This window comes from Pelodiscus sinensis, chromosome 12, assembly GCF_052426305.1.
Source record: "Pelodiscus sinensis isolate ZL-2025 chromosome 12, ASM5242630v1, whole genome shotgun sequence".
Classification (NCBI taxonomy): Eukaryota; Metazoa; Chordata; order Testudines; family Trionychidae; genus Pelodiscus; species Pelodiscus sinensis.
The window spans coordinates 49,296,638-49,316,829 of NC_143063.1; the positions used below are offsets into that span (position 1 = coordinate 49,296,638).

Genomic DNA, 20,192 nt, shown 5'->3' on the forward strand with positions numbered 1-20,192 from the left:
TGCCCAGGGAGGTTGTGGAATCTCCATCTGTGAAGATATTTAAGAGTAGGTTAGATAAATGTCTCTCAGGGATGGTCTAGACAGTATTTGGTCCTGCCATGAGGGCAGGGGACTGGACTCGACGACCTCTCGAGGTCCCTTCCAGTCCTAGTATTCTATGATTGTATATAGTATGATGGGGGCTAATTTGGCTATGACAAATCAGGAAAGAGATCTTGGAGTTATCGTGGATAGCTCTCTGAAAACATCCACACAGAGTGCAGCGGCGGTCAAAAAGGCAAATAGGATTCTAGGACTTATTAAGAAAGGGATAGAAAATAAGACCCAGAATATCTTACTGCCCTTGTATAAAACTATGGTACGCCCACATCCTGAATACTGTGTACAGATGTGGTCTCCTCACCTCAAAAAAGATATTTTGGCCTTGGAAAGGGTTCAGAAAAGGGCAACTAAAATGATTAGGGGTTTGGAACGGGTCCCATATGAAGAGAGGCTAAAGAAACTGGGACTTTTTAGTTTAGAAAAGAGGAGACTGAGGGGGGATATGATAGAGGTCTATAAAATCATGAGTGTTGTGAAGAGGGCAGATAAAGAAAAGTTATTTATTAGTTCCCATAATAGAAGAACTAGAGGACACCAAATGAAATTAATGGGTAGCAGGTTTAAAACTAATAAAAGAAAGTTTTTCTTCACACAGCGTGCAGTCAACCTGTGGAACTCCTTGCCAGAGGAGGCGGTGAAGGCTAGGACTATAACAGAGTTTAAAGAGAAGCTAGATAATTTCATGGAGGTTAGGTCCATAAAAGGCTATTAGCCAGGGGATAAAATGGTGTCCTGGCCTCTGTCTGTCAGAGGCTGGAGAGGGATGGCAGGAGACAAATCGCTTGATCATTGTCTTCGGTCCACCCACTCCGGGGCACCTGGTGCTGGCGGCTACTGGGCTAGATGGACCTTTGGTCTGACCCAGTACAGCTGTTCTTATGACTTGCCTCCCACTAATCGGGCCTCCCGCTGGCCCCCAGAGTGCCGGCCCACGCTGCCGCACCCTGCTGTCTATGCTGCGCGGCCGCCCACAGCTGGCATGGAGCACCGCCTGCCCTGCTCCTGGGGCAGACGTGGAGAACTGTGGGAGCGGGGTGGGATCCGAGCTCCCAGCCAAGTGTGGGGGCTGCCCCGTGGGTGCCCTGAGCACTGTGTGCAGCATGCCCTGCGAAGAACTCCTTCATGGCGGGCTAAGGTGCAGCCAGCTAAGGATGGCTCCAGATTGCTTTATGGTCCAGCATGGTTATTAATTGACTCTGGGCTGTTGCCCAACCAGGAAGGCAGCTCCGGGCTGGCAGTCCAGGGAGCACCCCGAGGACCAGACTCCAAGGAGACAGACCTCCAGGCGGAGGAAGGGCACTGCGTCTTGGCCTTGGACTAGACTCTCTCCTTCGTGCAGAGAGGCCTCCGGCCCAGTTACTGGGACCCTCGGGAGCAGGGCTGGAGGGAGAGGACCCAGGAGCCAAGGCGGGTGGCGTGGCACCATGAAGCCAATGCTGCACAGCTGCGTGCTGCTCACCCTCTTCCCGTTCTGCTCTGCAGAGCTCTTCAGGGTGGAGGCAGAGAGAATCATGAAGGAGATGCCTCTCATAGACGGGTAAGTACGGCCCCTGCCGCCCCCCGCCCTGCCCCAGCAAGCTGGGAAACTCCCCCCGATGCCGCCACCCTGCCAAGCACCCCTAAGAGAGCACGCAGCCTTCCCAAGAGCTTTTCCTCCCGCCTCCCTCGGCGCCGCTCCAGCTCCGGGAACGCCGGGTGCACCGGCTCCACCCAGCAGGAACACGTCCTATTTGCCCAAGATTCTCAGTTCCCCGAGAAACCCCCTGGCGAGGAAAGCCCTCCCCAGCTTTCCCGGCACACCCCAGCCTGGGGAAGGCCCCTGGCTCAGAACTCCACAGGGACTTGCTCAGCAGACCCCCTGGGAAACGCTGGGGTTTCTGGCATGTCCCAGGGGCGTGGGAGGGCTGCATTTGCATGTGGCGCTGCAGCCAGCCATGCTACACCATCAAGCAAACCCAAAGGGGAAGCCCGGCCCTGCGGCACAGGGCAGCCAGGGCAGAGCGGCTGCTCGCAGCCAGGGGAGCCCCCCCACAAGGCCAGGTGGGCAAGCGCCCGGCCAGGAGAGACCCTGAGGCAGGGGGGCACGGGTCCCAGGAGCGTCCGCCCCGCTGTGCAAGAGGCACAGAACTAGTGGGCCGTCACGGCGCTGGAGGAGAGGGCCCAGCGCTGAGTCGTTCCACTAGTCTTGGGGTTTGGCTACAGGGATCCACCGGGCTCCCTTTCTCGGCTGGGCAAAGCCCTGGGAACTGGCCTGCCCCAGAGGACCTGCCCCCCCGCGTGCGCCAGGCAGTCACCACAACCCAGCAACGTGCTGGTGGGCACTGAGGAAGCGGTGGTCACCCGAGCACTGCAGAGGCGCTGCCCTAGCCCGGGGAGGAAGGAAGCTGCTGGGGGCAGGCAGGCAGGTGTGAATGTGTGAGAGAAGGGGGTGGGGGCAGCTGCTGCAGTTACTGGCCTCGAGGCTGTGAGATGCAAGAATGGGGATGAATTGCCTCCTAAAGGTGCGCTAGAGCCACCCGGAGGGGGCGGGGGGCCTGGACTCGACCATCCCTGCGGCCGGGGTACCAGCCTCGGGCGATGGAGCTTGCCGGAGATTCAGCGCCCCTAAGCGGAGTCACTGAGCTGGGAGGCCGGGTGCCACGGCTCTTCCACCCACCCCAACCCTGGGCCGCCATGTCACCCTGCCAGCCCCTGCCCCGGCTAGTCCGTGGGGGGCTCCCTCTCCCTGCTAAGTCACTGCCCCCAGTCCTGGCCCACGGGCCCTCCAGTGTAGGGACCAGCAGCGCTGGGCCTGTGGAGCGAGCTGCAGCCCCGGGGAGCTGGGTGCCCTGCTGCCACGCTGCTTCTAGTGGATAGCGCCCCGGGGCGGGGGGGGGGGTACAGAGGGAGCGCCTCGCCAGCCCCTTCCCCCAGGCTCAGCGGGGCAACTTCACCCCACTCTTCCTGAGACGGGGGCCTGGGCTGGGTTCCCCAGCACCCTTGGGACACTGGGCTGGGGCCTTCAGCCTTCTCACCCCTGGTTACATGGGAGAGAAGGGGCAGGACCCCCCTAGCTACCCACAGGGGGTGGGTCTCCCTCCCTGGCTGAGACCCCACTTAGCTGGGTCCCGCCACGTGGCCCTGGGGCTAAGCAGCAGCACAGGCAGAGCGCAGACCTCCCCCGCTCCGGCTGAGGGACGGTGACCAGGGACAGACATGACGTGGCGCGGAGGCAGAAAGGGGAAGACGCCCCTGCAGTTACGGCACACACCTTACTTCCCTGGCGCCAGACACTTCCTTAAAGTGACGGCACAGGAAGCCACAGGCGTCAGCAGGCTCAGCCGAGAGTCAGCCGGAGCTGCGGGAAGACGGCCCCAAGCCCCACCAGGCCAGGGGCACAGAGCACCGCTGCAGCTTCAGCCCATGTGCCCAGCTAGCACGACACGCAGCAGGCCGGGGGCCGGAGCAGGGCACGCTGCCGGCGTGGGGTGCACAAACCTGCCAGACCCCCGGGCAACGCCCATGCTGCCCCGGAGCTTGGCGGTGCTGGCACAAGCCAGCTGGATCAAAGCCATGGAGACTGGGGAGCCGGCCCCCACGCTGTGCACAGCCAGGCAGCTTATGGGGCGGCGGCGAGCGGCGTGGAGCCTGGCCCCCCGGAGCTTAGCGCGTGAGCCGCAGGGCCCTTAGATCAGGCTGCAGAGCAGACTCATCCGTCTCTCTCTAGGGGGTCTCGGTGCCACTAGAAGGGGCAGAGCCCCACAGCTAGGAGAGTGCCAATAGCAGGTGCCTCCCTGCAAGCAGGAACCCGCTGGCACCCTCCCCGCTGTACCATGTGGCTCCCACCCTATGCCCGCGCCTCCCCGAGCCTGGGAGCTGACCGGTGTTGCCACAGGGCCTGCGGAGTTCCCTGCGGGGTTTCCCCATCTGCTCGCAGAACCCCTCTGCCTTCCTTCGCTGGCTTCGGTTCTTCCCCAGCAAAGAGAAACACTCAAAACTCCTGGAAAGAAAACTCCCTGAGGAATTCCCCTCTGGTTTGGGGACGTGGGGAGACTGGCCTGGGTGGGGCAGTAACACAGGGATGTCTGGGCCCCTCTGGCTGCCTGGGCTCTGGCCGTGAGAGAGTTAATTCAGCGCCCTTGAGCACAGCGCTAGGAAATTGGAGGCCATTCCTCTGGATTGCTCCCTGGAGCACCTGCGGCAAAGGGAGTCGCCCGCCAGGCTTCCGGGATGGCCCTGGCATCTCCAGGAATTAAAGGTTAATCTTTAAAGCACGTCACAGGACGAATCGTCCCGGAATAGCACATCAACCCGGATGGGCAGCCCGTGGCGCTGAACGGTGGGGGAGGCGGAGAGGAGCCAGCAGGGCCCCACGGGGAGCACGAGCCGAGCTCCGGGCAGCTCGGATGTGAGCATGTTCCGCGGAACCCTGGATCTGCCGCCCCAGCATACGAACGCCAGCTCTGGTCACGCAGCTGGCCAGCGGCGCAGACGTCTAGGAAGGCAAAGCAGCCCCCTGCCAGGAAATGCTCCCCTCCCCAGCAGGCGTGGGGGGAAGGAGGGTGCCAGCCACGTCAACGCTTTCAGCTCCGCCCAGCCCCTCGCAGGGAAGCTGAAATTGCTGCTGAAACAACCGGAGGGGCCCTTGGGGCCTCAGTCAATCCGCTCGCAGAGAGGGGGCCAGCTGACCCGATTTAAGGGGTGGCAGGGACAGCGATGAGTCACACTCGCCGGCCGGTCGCCCTACATACCCGGCCGCCCGACGTGAGCCAACCAGCCAGCAGCGAGGAGGAGACAGCGAGCGGGGACCTCAGCCTGACCCTCGTCCAGACCTGCCCACCCTGGAGTAGCCATGGCCGGGCTCCGAGCTAACTCTCTGCGGTGGGCCCAGGAACGGCCCGAGGCCACGGGGCTGCTGGGAAGCCTGGACCTCATCTAGAAAGCTCCTGCCAGAGCCGGGGAGGAGCCCGGTGGAGTTTTCAGAGAAAACCCCCAAGCAAAACTCCCCTGGATTTCACTGAAGCCAGAGGTGTCCCCCCCCCCCCGCCCCCCAGTGGCAGTTCTCGGCCTGCTCCCCGCCTGGCCTCTCCAAGCCCTCCACAACCTCGGCAGCTCCGTGTCCCGGCCCCTGCCCACTGCTGGCCCCGACCCCGCCACCGACAGGCCGGCGGCTCCAGGGCTCTGCTCCCCCCCAGAGGCATAGCGAGGGGGGGCAGTTGCCCCTGCAAGGGGGGGGCGGGTGGGAGTGGAGCACACAGCCCCACACGTCCCGGCGGGCCACGTGCTCCCTGGCAGTCGCGCCTCTGAGGTATGTCAGTTGGAACTAGGGTGGTTAATGCAGTCAATCCAAGTTGCAAATGAAGCCTGGATTGAAATATCCCGGGCTTCATTTGCATCTTGCCGGGCGCCGCCATTTGTAAATCCCCGGTGGTTCGGACTCCGTGCCCGCGGCTACACGCGGCTACACGCGGCACGGAGTAGATAGTTTGGATTCAGCTTTCTAATTCGAACTACTGTTACACCTCGTTCCACGGGGAGGGGGAAGGGCTGAGTGCACTGGGTTAGAGCGGGGGGGTTGGGTTAGGGCGGGGGGCTGAGTGCACTGGGTTAGAGCGGGGGGGTTGGGTTAGGGCGGGGGGCTGAGTGCACTGGGTTAGAGCGGGGGGGTTGGGTTAGGGCGGGGGGCTGAGTGCACTGGGTTAGAGCGGGGGGGTTGGGTTAGGGCAGGGGGCTGAGTGCACTGGGTTAGAGCGGGGGGGTTGGGTTAGGGCGGGGGGGCTGATTGCACTGGGTTAGAGCGGGGGGGTTGGGTTAGGGCGGGGGGGCTGAGTGCACTGGGTTAGAGCGGGGGGGTTGGGTTAGGGTGGGGGGGCTGATTGCACTGGGTTAGAGCGGGGGGGGGGTTGGGTTAGGGCGGGGGGCTGAGTGCACTGGGTTAGAGCGGGGGGGTTGGGTTAGGGCGGGGGGGCTGATTGCACTGGGTTAGAGCGGGGGGGTTGGGTTAGGGCGGGGGGCTGAGTGCACTGGGTTAGAGCGGGGGGGTTGGGTTAGAGCGGGGGGGTTGGGTTAGAGCGGGGGGGTTGGGTTAGGGCGGGGGGGCTGATTGCACTGGGTTAGAGCGGGGGGGTTGGGTTAGGGCGGGGGGGCTGAGTGCACTGGGTTAGAGCGGGGGGTTGGGTTAGGGTGGGGGGGCTGAGTGCACTGGGTTAGAGCGGGGGGGTTGGGTTAGGGCGGGGGGCTGAGTGCACTGGGTTAGAGCGGGGGGGTTGGGTTAGAGCGGGGGGGTTGGGTTTGAGGGCGGGAGGGGGGGAGGGCTGAGCGGGGGGTGCACTGGGTTAGAGCGGGGGGGGGGGGGGTTGGGTTAGAGCGGGGGGGTTGGTTTAGGGCGGGAGGGCTGAGTGCACTGGGTTAGAGGGGGGGGGGTTGGGTTAGAGCGGGGGGGTGGGGGGGCTGGTTGGGGGGTTAGGGCGGGGGGGCTGAGTGCACTGGGTTAGGGCGGGGGGGTTGGGTTAGGGCGGGGGGCTGAGTGCATTGGGTTAGGGCGGTCGGGTTGGGTTAGGGCGGGGGGGCTGAGTGCACTGGGTTAGGGCGGGGGGGTTGGGCTAGGGCGGGGGGCTGAGTACATTGGGTTAGGGTGGGGGGGTTGGGTTAGGGCGGTGGAGCTGCTGCCTTTGCCTAACCTGGCTGCCTCCCTCCAGCCCTAGTAGCCTCTGGCCTTGCTTCAGGCCTGCAGCCCGGGAGCTCGCTTGGCCAGAGCAGCCCCAGCCCCATCTGCCTTCCCCAGCCCTGCTCTGCCTCCAGGAAGCCGCCTGCTTCCCTGGCAGCCAGGTCCCTGCTGCTCTCTCCAGGGCAGTAAGCAATTCCCTCCCTCCATCCTGGAGTCCCTCTTTATACAGCCCCCAGCTGGGCCCTAAGGAGCAGACCTGCCCCGGCTGGGGCTTCACTCTCAGCCCTCACCCAGGGCTGGGGGTTTTGCCCTTAAAGGGCCAGTGCAGGGCAAACGCCCTGTCACGGGGGGGCTTCAGCAATCATGCCCTGGCTAGCTCGTGCCGCAATCAAGACACCCCTGCTCAAAGGAACCAGTCCTGGAGCTGCCCGCCGGCCCGCGGTGCAGCCCAACTAACGGCAGCGAGGGGCAGAGACGGATACCCGGCAGCCACCCCCTGCCCGTGTCTCCCAGCTGCTCAGCTCTGCCCCCAGGCTTGCTGAGGCCTGTGGGGGGAATGCTCGGACCTAGCCAATTCACTCCCCTCGGGCTGCGGCACCCTGGGACCCCGCTGTGTGGGAGAGAACCGGGCCTGGCCTGACCCCCAGTTCAAGGGATCCACTTGAGGGAGGGGCCTGGCACCAAAATCCCACTGGAGCACAGCAGGCTGCAGGACCCCTCTACGGGGCGCTGGCTCCGGTTCGGTCCCAGGGCAGGCGGCACACGGATGGGCTCTGGGACCTGTCTCCCCTAGGGGGCACCAGCCCCCATCTAACCCCATGTGGGCAGTATGCTCAGCCCTGACAGGTGTCTGTCAACCCTGCTCTTCAATATCTCCAGACACAGAGATTCTACAACCCCCCTCGGCAATTTAGTCCAGTGTTTAACCACCCTGTTAGGAAGTTTTTCCTAATGTCCAACCTAACCCTCCCGTGCTGCAGTTTAAGCCCATTGCTGCTTGTCCTGTCCTCAGAGGCCAAGAAGAACCATCTTTCTCCCTCCTCCTTGTAATGCCCTTCTAGGTACTCGAAGGCTGCTTCGTGGCCCCTCTCAGCCTTCTCTTTTGCAAACTAAACAAGCCCAATTCCTTCAGCCTTGCCTCAAAGCTCATGTTCCCTAGAACTTTCAGCATTTGTGTTGCTCTCTGGACTTTCTCCAGTTTACATCTGTCCTGACACGTGGCGCCCAGATCTGGACACGATACTCCAGCTGGGGCCTCATGTGGATGATTCATTCCCTGCCTAGGAGACATGACACTGGGCGGATTAATTTCCAATCCTCCTGTTGATTCTCCTCCTTTGCCCCCCTGGCCTAGCAGTTCTGACAGGGGCTCTGCAGGAAGGCAGCCCGCACTGCCCCCTGCCCGAAACCCCTTGTGCAGGTGTTAAACAGCTGTCCAGCTCCACCCCAGAGGTGGCTGCATTTCAGCATTCCTGAAGCAACACAGCACCGGCAATGGGCAGAGGAATGGCTCCCGGGCATGGCTTGCTCATGACTGCTTCAGTCCCATTGGATGGGCCTTTGTCCCTTTCCTTCCCCTCCCCTGCTTTGCAGTGGGGCTGTAGACTCTGGGGGAGAGGGGTGGAGGCAGGCAGGGTGTCTCCCTGCAGGAGATGTAGACACGTCTCTGTATTAGTCATGCTCTCATTGAAGTTTTTAGCTTTGTAGTGAGACCTTTTACATGGAGACTTTGTATTACGTCTAGAATAGACCCTAAAACAAGCGAGGCAGAAACTGTCCCCGTGGGGTGAATGAGGTGGGGATGGATAAGGCGGAAGGTGACACCTCTGGGCAGTTGCAAGGGTTGGAGAGGGGAGGGGAGCCAGATCCAAGATCAATGAGCCCTGGGAAGTGGGCCCATTGAAAGGAGACCGGACCTGTGGATGCCTTGGGGGTCAGCAGCAAGGGGCGGCTTTGGGAAGCCCCCTCTTTGGAGGTGAACGTGGCAGCATTGAGACACGCCCCAGAAGCAGGCGCCACAGACACTTAGTGCAGAGTCATGGGACGGCTCTCACAGATCTTGCACGTGCATGAGATGATAGATCTGCAGGAGGGGGGAGCAGTGGTTAGCGAGGGAGGCGGGGGGGGAGTTTCCCCCGAGCGCCATGCTAGGGAGGCTCCAATGTAGTCCCCCTCTGCTCCCCCTGTCATCCCTCAGCTCGCCTGCTCCTCCCCTCTCCGCCCCCAGCCCGACCCAGACAGGTTAGTGCATGAGGGGCCCGGCCCCAAACTGGAGGGGGCAGGGAAAGACGTGGTTCAAGTTCCCCCCTCCCCCCAGGGTTGGGCTCAGCTGGGCGCCAGGTTTGGGGCCCCACCCCCCCGGGGGGGAGCAAATGTGTCCTTTCCCCCAGGCATGATGCTTCTGGTGCCCCCCGTGGCCTTTGGCACGTCTCTGCGGCGGCCCACAGAGGCGGGGCCCCAATCCTGGCACATGGCTGAGCCCGACCCTGGGGGGAGGGGGGGACTTGAACCACGTCTTCCCCCCCCCCCAGTTTGGGGCCAGGCCCCACATGCACGCCACAGAGCCCGGAGCCACGTCGAGGCCAGAGGCCAGCCTGACCGGCGGTGTGCAGCCTGGCGCACCCCCCGCCTTGGTCTTTGCCGGGCCTCTTGGGCTAAGGAGTCCCTGGACGGCCCCTCGCCGCGGAGGCCGCCTGGCTGGTGTGCTAGGGGGATTCTGGCTTCAACGGCCAGACGCCGCGGGCTGGGCTCCTCGGGGGATGGAGACTGCGCTGCCAGAGTGAATCAGCCTCAGCCAAGCCACCAGAAATTCCTGCCCCGCCTCTGCTCAGAGAGCCTAGGGAAAGTGGGGGGCGAGGAGCAGCAGCAGGAGCAGGGCAGGGCTCCCAGTGAAGGGGAGGGAGCTATGGCTGGGGACTGGAGCCTCCTCTGAAATTGGCCAGACAGTTTCTACTAAGGGGGGGGGGGGGCAGTTCCAGGCACCCGCCAGCTGGGAGCTGAGCCAGGGGTAGCTCAGCGGGGAAGAGGCCCAAAGGGGAGCTGGCGCCGGCCCTGGGCACTCAGCAGCCTCGCACAAAAGTGAGGGGAAAAAAAACGGGCAAAAACCAACCCGACCCCTCACTGCCGTGGCCCCTGACTGGGGAGACAGACCCCCCCACATACCAGAGCCTGGGGGGGCAGGAGGTTGGGTGTGCTCCAGCCCTGAAGAGGGGTGTCGGGGGCGGGGCTGGAGCACCTGCATGAGCTCCCCAATGCTGAGGGTGCAGTGGCTGCAGGAGGGCCAGGCAGCTCCAGGTGCTGGGCCCGGGATCGTGGCTGGCCCCAGCAGGCTCCAGGTGCTGGGCCCCAGCAGGCTCCAGGTGCTCTGCTGAGCAGATCTGGAGGAGCTGGGCTGTGAAGGCGGCTGGGCCCCTCGGGCTGGGCTGGGAACGGCTAATGGCCCTGTGCAGAGATCACAGGGGGCCATAAGCAAGCGTAGGTGGGCATGCGTGCGTGTGGACAGATGGTGGTGGACGTGGGCGGGTGGGAGCAAGCATGGGCCATCACTGACAAGTGTGGGCAGGTGTAGACAGACGTGGGCAGGCGGCGTAGGGAAGCATGGGCAGGCGTGGGTGAGCGTGGATGGAGGTGGACAGTCATAAGCAGGCGTGGGTGGGTGTGGGCAGGCATGAGTGGGTGTGGGTGAGTGCAGACAAGCGTGGTGGGGTGTAGACAGATGTGGGCAGGCGTGGGCGGGCTTGGGTAGGCGTGGGTGGGTGCAGACAAGCGAGGGCAGGCGTAGGCAAGCATGGGCAGGTGTGGATGGGCGTGGATGGATGTGGACAGTCGTGGGCAGACATGGGTGGGTGTGGACGAGTGCAGACAAGCGTGGAGGGGTGTAGACAGATGGGTGGGCGTGGATAGATGTGGACAGTCGTGGGCAGGCGTGGGTGGGTGTGGACGAGTGCAGACAAGAGTGGAGGGGTGTAGACAGATGGGTGGGCGTGGATAGATGTGGACAGACGTGGGCAGGCGTGGGTGGGTATGGGCGAGTGCAGACAAGCGTGGAGGGGTGTAGACAGATGGGTGGGCGTGGATAGATGTGGACAGGCGTGGGCAGGCGTGGGTGGGTGTGGGCGAGTGCAGAGAAGCGTGGAGGGGTGTAGCCAGATGGGTGGGTGTGGATAGATGTGGACAGTCGTGGGCAGGCGTGGGTGGGTGTGGGCAGGCGTGGGCAGGAGTGGAGAAGCATAGGCGGGCGTGGATGGATGTGGACATTTGTGGGCAGGCCTGGGTGGGAGTGGACTGGCACAGACAAACATGGGCGGGCGTGGGTGGATGTGGACAGTCATGGGCAGGCCTGGGTGGGTCTGGGCAGGCGCGGGCGGGTGGGATAAACGTGTGCCCAGCCCTGTCCCAGCGGGGCCATGAGCCTCCTTTGAACTGGTACCCTGGCTCCATGCCGTACCCGGCGGTACCTGCCCCCACAATCACGGGGCTCAGCCCAGCCCTGGTACCTGTCCCACACACCAGCCGTGTCACCGGTTGGGTACGGCCACCCACCAGCCTTGCCCAGTGCCAGTCCATGCCCAGGCTTATCCCAGACCCGCCGCCCCTGCCCCCAGGGGCCAGGCAGGGCCGGCTCCCCCAGGTGTGCGTGGGGACGGGGCGCAGGTGCAGGCACTCGGCCCCTCACTTTCATCCCCTTCTTTCCCAGACACAATGACCTGCCCTGGCAGCTGCTGAAGAAGTTTAACAACAGACTCAGCGCGGCGCCGGCGAACCTCACCCTGCTGAACGACACCCACACCAACATCCCCAAGCTGCGGCGAGGGCACGTGGGGGGGCAGGTAGGCTGCAGAGCAACCCCGCTCTTAGCCAGGCACCGGCACACACCCAAGCAGGCCCGTCGCCGCCCACGCCCGCCTGCCTCGCCCCGGCTCCCGCGGCGGGAGACCTCCCTGGAAAGCCCCCGTGGCATGGGACCGGCTGTTGCTGGCAGCCGAGCAGCCGTGGGAGATTTCCTGGGGCTGGGGAAACCAGCCTCGGTCACCCACCTGCCGCCTGCATGCCCCCAGCATGGCCCCTCTCGCTCGCGCTGCACGGGGGCTGCGCCATGCCAGGGCTCCCTGGCCGGGCGGGTGCGCTGGCTCTTTGCAAAGGCTCCCTCGCCAGCGGGCTGGAGAGGCTCCCGAGGTACAACCTGCGGCTGAGGCTGAGGCTCTGTGACCGTCAGCGGCCGCCTGACTCTGGGGGTGCCCCCCGGGCGAGGATCCTGCCAGGCAGGTGGCCGGCTGCTTGTGCGTGCCGCCTGCCCCCCGGAGCTGAGCGAGTGGGCCCAGGGGACGGATGCAAGCACCGGGGTGGGGGCAGGGGCAATGAAGGAGGCAAAGCGGCTCCCATGGCTCTGCCCCGCAGGGGGAGCCAGGCTCCTTAACTCCCCCCTGGTGTCCCCGCTCAGTTCTGGGCGGCCTACGTGCCCTGCGACACCCAGAACAAAGACGCCGTGAAGCGAACGCTGGAGCAGATCGACGTCATTCACCGCATGTGCGACAAGTACCCAGAGGCCTTCGTGTGCGTCACCAGCAGCGCAGGTGAGTGACGGAGCCGGCCCGCAGCAAGGACAGCCGAGGCCGTGGCCCAGCCCAGAACCAGGTGGCCGATGGAGACCGGCCTGCCCAGCAGCCGCTGCCCATCTGCACCCAGTGCCCTGCCCGGGCAGGCTCCTTGCCAGCCCCTGGTGTGGAGAGGCTGTTTCCTGGCTGCCCGGAAGGGGCGATTCCCTGCCTCGGGGGGTGTCTCTCTGCAGACGCGGCTGCCCCACAAAGCCACTGAGGTTTCCAGTGGGCAGCCCGGCCTGTCACGAGTCAGCCGCTCCGGGGTCTCCGACAAGGGGAGCCTGGCCTGTCACGAGCCAGCCGCTCCGGGGTCTCCGACAAGGGGAGCCGGGCCTGTCACGAGCCAGCCGCTCCGGGGTCTCCGACAAGGGGAGCCCGGCCTGTCACGAGCCAGCCGCTCCGGGGTCTCCGACAAGGGGAGCCGGGCCTGTCACGAGCCAGCCGCTCCGGGGTCTCCGACAAGGGGAGCCGGGCCTGTCACGAGCCAGACACTCCGGGGTCTCCGACAAGGGCAGCCTGGCCTGTCACGAGCCAGCCGCTCCGGGGTCTCCGACAAGGGCAGCCGGGCCTGTCACGAGCCAGCCGCTCCGGGGTCTCCGACAAGGGCAGCCCGGCCTGTCACGAGCCAGCCGCTCCGGGGTCTCCGACAAGGGCAGCCGGGCCTGTCACGAGCCAGCCGCTCCGGGATCTCCGACAAGGGGAGCCGGGCCTGTCACGAGCCAGCCGCTCCGGGGTCTCCGACAAGGGGAGCCGGGCCTGTCACGAGCCAGCCGCTCCGGGGTCTCCGACAAGGGCAGCCCGGCCTGTCACGAGCCAGCCGCTCCGGGGTCTCCGACAAGGGGAGCCGGGCCTGTCACGAGCCAGCCGCTCCGGGGTCTCCGACAAGGGGAGCCGGGCCTGTCACGAGCCAGCCGCTCCGGGGTCTCCGACAAGGGGAGCCGGGCCTGTCACGAGCCAGCCGCTCCGGGGTCTCCGACAAGGGCAGCCGGGCCTGTCACGAGCCAGCCGCTCCGGGGTCTCCGACAAGGGCAGCCCGGCCTGTCACGAGCCAGCCACTCCGGGGTCTCCGACAAGGGGAGCCGGGCCTGTCACGAGCCAGCCGCTCCGGGGTCTCCGACAAGGGCAGCCGGGCCTGTCACGAGCCAGCCGCTCCGGGGTCTCCGACAAGGGCAGCCCGGCCTGTCACGAGCCAGCCGCTCCGGGGTCTCCGACAAGGGCAGCCCGGCCTCTTACGAGCCAGCCGCTCCGGGGTCTCCGACAAGGGCAGCCCGGCCTGTCACGAGCCAGCCGCTCCGGGGTCTCCGACAAGGGCAGCCCGGCCTGTCACGAGCCAGCCGCTCCGGGATCTCCGACAAGGGCAGCCCAGCCTGCGGGGCAGAAGGGGAGCTCAGCAAGCCCTGGGTAGCCCCTCGGTTGCCTAGCTGGCCCGGCTTGCCAAGGCTGCCCCGGCCCCTGGCTCACGGCGGCTCTTGCAGGCATAGAAGACGCCTTCCGAGCAAAGAAGGTGGCCAGCTTGATTGGTGTGGAAGGGGGACACTCCATCGACAGCAGCCTGGGGGCCCTGCGGATGTTCTACCGCCTGGGGGTGCGCTACATGACCCTCACCCACAGCTGCAACACCCCCTGGTAAGGCCCGGGGCCAGCGCGCAGGGCAGCTCGCGGTGCCCCATGCGGCAGGCTGCCCGGGGCAGCAGAACGGGGCCTGGAACAGCATCCCGGGACCCAGGCGCTGCCCAGGAGAGCGAGTGCCAACGCCCCCCCCTGCACCAGTGCTGGGCCTCTGGCCTGACGGGCGTGCTCTGTTCCAGGGTGGACAACTGGCTGGTGGACACGGACCAGGAGCAGCCCGTCCACAACGGCCTGTCGGACTTCGGGAAGGTGAGTGGGAACAGCTGGGCGCTCTGCAGCTGGAGGCCCAGGTGGACCCACGTCAGGCTTCGGGAGCAGCTCTGGCCTGGCTAATCCCCGGCCCCCTTCCCAAGCCAGCAGCAGCCTGGCAGGGTCAAACTCCTGACCCTGCTTCACCCTTCTGAGCCCCTGGATGCCTGGTTCCCCCTTCGCACCCCCGCCCCACGGATCCTGGTGAACCAACGCTCGGCGCCAGCCCCTGGCAGACAAACCCAGCTGCTGGGCCACCGTGCTCGCTGCTGGCACCAGGGGTGGGGTTCAGAGCCTGTGGGCTGACTGCCCCGATACCCGGAGCCCTGGGGTCTGCACCAGCTCACACCTCACTCGCACCGGGGGGGGGCGAGGTCCCACGCGGGCAGTGGGGCGGGTCTAAGTGGGCTGACGGGCCCAGGAGAACATACCTGTCAGACTGGCCAGGGCCGGGGGGCAGCCTGTGCTCAGCACCTGTCACTAACCCACCCGCAGCGCGTGGTCCGAGAAATGAACCGCTTGGGCATGCTGGTCGACCTGGCCCACGTGTCCGTGCAGACGATGGAGGACGCACTGGAGGTCTCCAAAGCTCCCGTTATATTCAGCCACTCGTCAGCCTATGAGCTCTGCAGAAGCAGGCGCAACGTGCCCGACAACATCCTCCGCAGGGTGGTAAGAGAGCCCAACACACCGAGCGCTTCCTCCGCCACAAGAGACCAGGGCAGAGACCAGCCCGTGGGCGGCGGCAGCTCCTGTAGAGACAGGCGCTGGGGGAACCAGCCCCAGCCAGCGGCCCTCGCACGCCAGTGGGGGTCAGGAAGGAAATAGTCCCAGGGCACGAGCAAGCGGCTCCTCCTGAGCTGAGGAGGGCCTGGCACCCCTGCTGCAGGGCAGCACCTGGGCCTCTCAGCTGCCTGTCTCCACTTACCCCAAGAGCCCCATCCGGAGATCCATCTCTCAGGTTTGATTTAGTGGGTCTAGCAAGGACCTGCTAAATCAATTGCGGACAGTGCCTGTCCACCCCGGTACTCCGCGAGGAGGAAGGGGGAGTTTCTCCCATCAACCCCCCGCAGTGGGGACACCACAAAATTCGACCTGTTGCCTTGCTATGCTGTTCTCACAGCTGGAGCTGCGTATCCTGGGGCAGCCTTTCCCCGGAGTGCAGACCTGGCCTGAGTCTCACCATCAAACAACAACACTTCAGTCGTTTACCCCCTAACAGCCAGTTTGCCGCAGCCAGTGCGGTGCGAGTGTAACCAACACACAGCGAGCGAGAGTCACTGTCCCATGCCACGAGAGACGAACCAGTGAGCTCCACAGCCTCAGCTGAGGGCCAGCTGGCTTTCTCGCTGGAGAGGCTCCTACACTGAGTTCCAAGGTCCAAATCCGCCCAGTGGGGCCCGGGGCGTTGTGTTCACACAAGCAGCCTCCCCGCGCGCCAGCCCTTAGTGAGTGGGTGGGGCTGGCAGCTGTGGCACTAAAAGCCACGGAGCCGAGAGGGAACCCAGGTGCGTCTCTGCCCCCAGAACCAGACGGGCGGCCTGGTGATGGTGAACTTCTACAACCTGTACGTGTCCTGCAAGAAGGAGGCTGCCAACCTGTCCCAGGTCGCAGGTGAGCTGGTGCCAGCCCCGAGGGACGCAGGGGCCCTGCCCACAGCCTTGCTCACTCACCTCTGGCACCTTCCCCCCCCAGATCACCTGGATCACATCAAGAAGGTGGCCGGCGCCGCGGCCGTGGGCTTTGGCGGGGACTACGATGGCGTGACCACGTAAGCAAGGGCACAGGGTGTGGGCGAGAGGCGCATGCTCCAGCTCCCAAGGGTGCCCGCTTTGCCTCTGCCAGCCGGGGGGCCCAGGAGATGGGAGGGGCAGAACTCTGGGGAGAGTCACACGCCGGGGACTAGCCAGCCAGGGTCTCTAGGGGTGCACGCTCCTGTGGGCCGAGCTCGCGGTACCTGGCTGCCCGCCTGAGCAGACTCCCTGACTGGTCCTGGACAACCCCCATTTCTCCCTCCTGAATACCAAAGTCTCATTTTCCTCCCCCCGGGAAGGGCTCTGTGTGGCCTCCATTCCTCCCTCCCCTGCACCAGGCTCCCCCCTTCTCCCTCCATGCCAGCTGCTCTGTGCGCCCCCAGTTTTGGCTCCCCCGATACATTTCCTGCAGGCAGTACACCAGGCAGGCTGGGTGCCAGGGTCGCTCTCCTGGTGGGAGGCGCAGAGCTGAGCTGGGAGAACTCACGGGGGGGGGGGGGATGCTGCAGCACTGGCAGGACCTTCCTGTGCCCCCCATTTCCCCTTCTGGCTTCCCCCAGACTCCCCAGGGCTCCGCCCACGGCTGCCCAGGCCAGGCCCTGAAATGCTGGAAGCGACCAGCTGAGGCAGCCTGGCTGGCGAGCTCCCTGCTGCCACGGAGCCTGGAGTGCTCGGTGGCCCCGGTCCCCCGGGGAGTCCCCTGGCCCGGGTGACGCCGGGGAACCTCACAGCCAGGCCGTCAGCTCTGCTCTGGCGCCGGCAGGGTTCCCCAGGGGCTGGAGGACGTTTCCAAATACCCAGACCTAGTGGCCGAGCTACTGCGGAGGAAGTGGACGGAAGCCGAAGTGAAAGACGCCCTGGCTGGAAACCTGCTGAGAGTCTTCAGGAAGGTGGAGGAGGTGAGTGCGAAGAGACAGAGTCTGCACAGAGCGCTGGCTCCTGCCTGTCCCCACCCCCGTCCCGTAGCTCCGTGTCCCCACCACGTGGCGCAGACCGGCCCTGGCCAATGGCTCCGGGTCCCCGCTCCACAGCACAAACCGGCCCTGGCTCACAGCGCCGTGTCCCCGCACGGCTCCAGATCCCTGCATGGCTCCGGGTCCCCACTCCGCAGTACAGACTGGCCCTGGCCCACAGCTCTGTGTCCCCACTCCACAGCACAGACCGGCCCTGGCCCACGGCTCCGTGTCCCCGCTCCACAGCACATACCGGCCCTGGCCCACGGCTCCGTGTCCCCGCTCCACAGCACATACCGGCCCTGGCCCACGGCTCCGTGTCCCCGCTCCACAGCACAGACCGGTCCTGGCCCACGGCTCCGTGTCCCCGCTCCACAGCACAGACCGGTCCTGGCCCACGGCTCCGTGTCCCCGCTCCACAGCACAGACCGGCCCTGGCCCACGGCTCCGGGTCCCTGCTCTGCAGCACAGACCAGCCCTGGCCCACGGCTCCCTGTCCCCGCTCCGCAGCACAAACCGGCCCTGGCTCACCACGCCGTGTCCCCGCACGGCTCCAGATCCCCGCATGGCTCCGGGTCCCCACTCTGCAGTACAGACTGGCCCTGGCCCACAGCTCTGTATCCCTGCTCCGCATCACAGACCAGCCCTGGCCCACGGCGCCGTGTCCCCGCTCTGCGAGAGGCTGACTCTTTCCTTTCCCCGGTAGATCAGGGACAGCCTGTCCCGGGAGGCACCGGACGATGAGCCGATCGCGTACGAGGCACTGGGAGGACAGTGCAGAACCAGCTACGGGTACCCTGCCCGCGCCAGCGCCAGCCTCCCCAGCAGGCTGCCAGCCGCTCTCCTGGGCCCGCTCCTTTACTCCCTCCTACCATAGAGCCCCCGCTTGCCCAGACCCCCCCCCCACCTCTGAGCCTGCCAGCTGGGATGGTGCAGCCCAACTCCCCTCGCCCTGGGGCGGTCCCTGCACGGAGGGGGCCCATGGGGGAGCTGCAGCTGTGTAGGACAGGCCTGGCAAGCCCTGGCGGGACGCTGCTCCTCGGTTACTTGGCCACCCAGACAAGACCCCTGGCTCTGCCAGCAGGCAGCCTGCCCCCCCGGGGGGGGCTTTACAGCTGAGCTAACATGACCCACCCCTGACCCGCCCCCCCCACTGACACCGGGCTGGCCCCTGCAATCCAGCTGCCTGGGAATTAAAGCGAAGTCTCCCACTGCCGGTCTGGTCTATGCACAGGGCCAGCCACAGCTCCGCTCCGGCTCTGCCAGGCCACTCCCAGCCTCCCACCGGGCTGAAGGCAGGAGCAGGGCACTGGGGAGACTTAAGCAGGTCCTTGCTGAGCCGAAGCCCCTGCCCCAGAGCAGACCCCGTCCAGGCAGGGCTGCAGCTGCGGAGCGAGGCTGGGGCGGGAGGGGAGCAGCTGGCCGGGTGCCCACGCCGGGGCCAGATGCGCGTGCGGAGCAGCGTGGATGGGTGGCAGCCTCACACGGTGGAGGCTCGGTGCAGCCGTTAATCACGAGCTAATTAGCCGGCCAATCAATCAGCCCCTTAGCAATTTCCTCTAACATTTCCAGAACAGCCTGTCTTGGCAGCGGGGGCGGCAGCAGGCACCTGGCAGGCAAACCGGCTTCCTGTTGCATTTGCAAGTTGGCTGCAGTACAGAGCCCCCGCCTGGCAGCAAAACTGAGCGACAGAGTGAGCTCGGGCCCCCGGCTTTCCTCCCCAGGCCTCCTGGCTGGGCCCCTGCCCTCCGGAGAGGCAGGCATGGGCGGCCTCTACCCCGGCTGCAGCACTCAGGCCTGCGGGGCTCCGGCCAGCTGAGGCGGGAGGGGCCTTTCCCCCTGTACGTATCCTGCAGCTGCTGACAGGGGACCTCCCCCCTCACTCAGGCCGGTGTGGGCCTAGAGAGTCAGGCTCAGAGTTCACCCCGGAATCCATCCCGGTGCCTTCACCAAGTGCCCGGGCCGTGGGGCCAGGCCACAGGGAGAAGCTACCCCACAGGCGCGTTATTGCCCTGGCGCAAGTGCTGGCGAGGGAGCCACAGTGCCAGGGCCGGGGTCTGGAGCCCTCCAGTATCTGCCCGGCAGGGCAAAGGGATGGCGAAGGTTACCCAGTAAGCGCCTGCCTCAGCAGAAGGCTCGCTCAGCAAGCGGTTAAGCGGAGGGGCAGCCCGGGGGGATGCTGGGCCACGTACTCGGACGCCTGGGGCGCTGACCCTCTGTGCCTGCAGCAGACGTGGCAGCACCGGCCCTGCGGCCGTGGGAGACTCGGTCCCTGCCCAGGCCCACACCAGCCCTCACCCGGGTCTGCAGCCTACAGCGTCCTCGGCGTCGCGAAGCCCCTTCGGAAGGGCTGGGAAGCGGCGCTGGGCCCCGGTCGGTGCCGAGGAGAATGGGACCGAGACCTGGCCCACGGGCAGAGCCGCTAACCAGCTGGGCAGGGCCGGCAGCGCCCGCTCTTGGCCACAGGCAGGCAGTTACTCGGGAGAAGGGACCGTTTCCACCGCAGCAAACAGCCTCCCTAGAACCGGGTAGAGCCCGGGCCCGCCAGAGCCCTGCGGGAAGCTTCCTACGCCAGCCCGCGGGTGGCAGGGCAGGACAGAGGCCACCGGGGGTGCACCAGCCCTGGGACCCGCCCGTATTTTAATTGCCAGATGAGGTGCCCCCGGCACGGCTCCCCGGCCGTCACCCCGCAGGCCCCAGCCGCTTGCGCTGGAGGGGGCTGAGCGGGGCAGCGAGCTGAGAAACGGCCCTCGGGGCTCCACCGCCTGCACTTTGAGGCAACAGGCTCTCTGGGGCACTTGAGAGGAAGCGGGGAAGCATCCGCAGCAGCCAGCAGGGGAGAGGCTGCAGAATCCCAGTGTTAGCCGAGGGCTCCCCTGTGTGGCGCAGCCGGTAACAGCACCCGCCACGCAGGCCGCCAGGAGCCGGGCAAGGCAGAGGGGGGCCTGCCCCGGCCCGGCCGTCTGCTCGAGGACAGGGGCTGCCTGGACCCCTTGCCGGGTCAACAGGCCTCCCTCCAGGGCCCGGCTCTTCCTTGCAGCTCGTTTGCCAGAGCCGGCCGGAGCCCGTTGCTCAGGCCAAGCCAGCGCCGAGGGGCTGGGGGAAGGCCCAGCAAGCGCCATGTCGCAGCAGGAGCAGCCTGCCCCGAGCCCCCGGGGACAGGAGGCATCCCCTCCCCCTCCCAGGCTGCTGCCCCCACAGCCCCGCGCAGGCCTGGGCAGACGCGGGCGCGCGGCGAAGGCAGACAGGCCTGCAGACGCAG

At 65.9% G+C, this 20,192-nt stretch overlaps 1 protein-coding gene across 1 annotated transcript; it reads left to right on the top strand.

Annotated features, from left to right (window-relative positions):
* The first annotated feature begins 1,482 nt into the window (after positions 1–1,482).
* DPEP1 (dipeptidase 1) lies at positions 1,483–17,844 on the top strand. The gene is made up of 10 exons (XM_075939833.2): positions 1,483–1,639; positions 11,445–11,577; positions 12,189–12,321; positions 13,821–13,971; positions 14,154–14,223; positions 14,719–14,895; positions 15,750–15,837; positions 15,919–15,994; positions 16,741–16,876; positions 17,637–17,844. Exons 1-10 carry the CDS (start codon positions 1,527–1,529, stop codon positions 17,805–17,807), a joined length of 1,248 nt encoding a protein of 415 aa, XP_075795948.2. The 5' UTR covers positions 1,483–1,526; the 3' UTR covers positions 17,808–17,844.
* Positions 17,845–20,192: the final 2,348 nt, after the last annotated feature.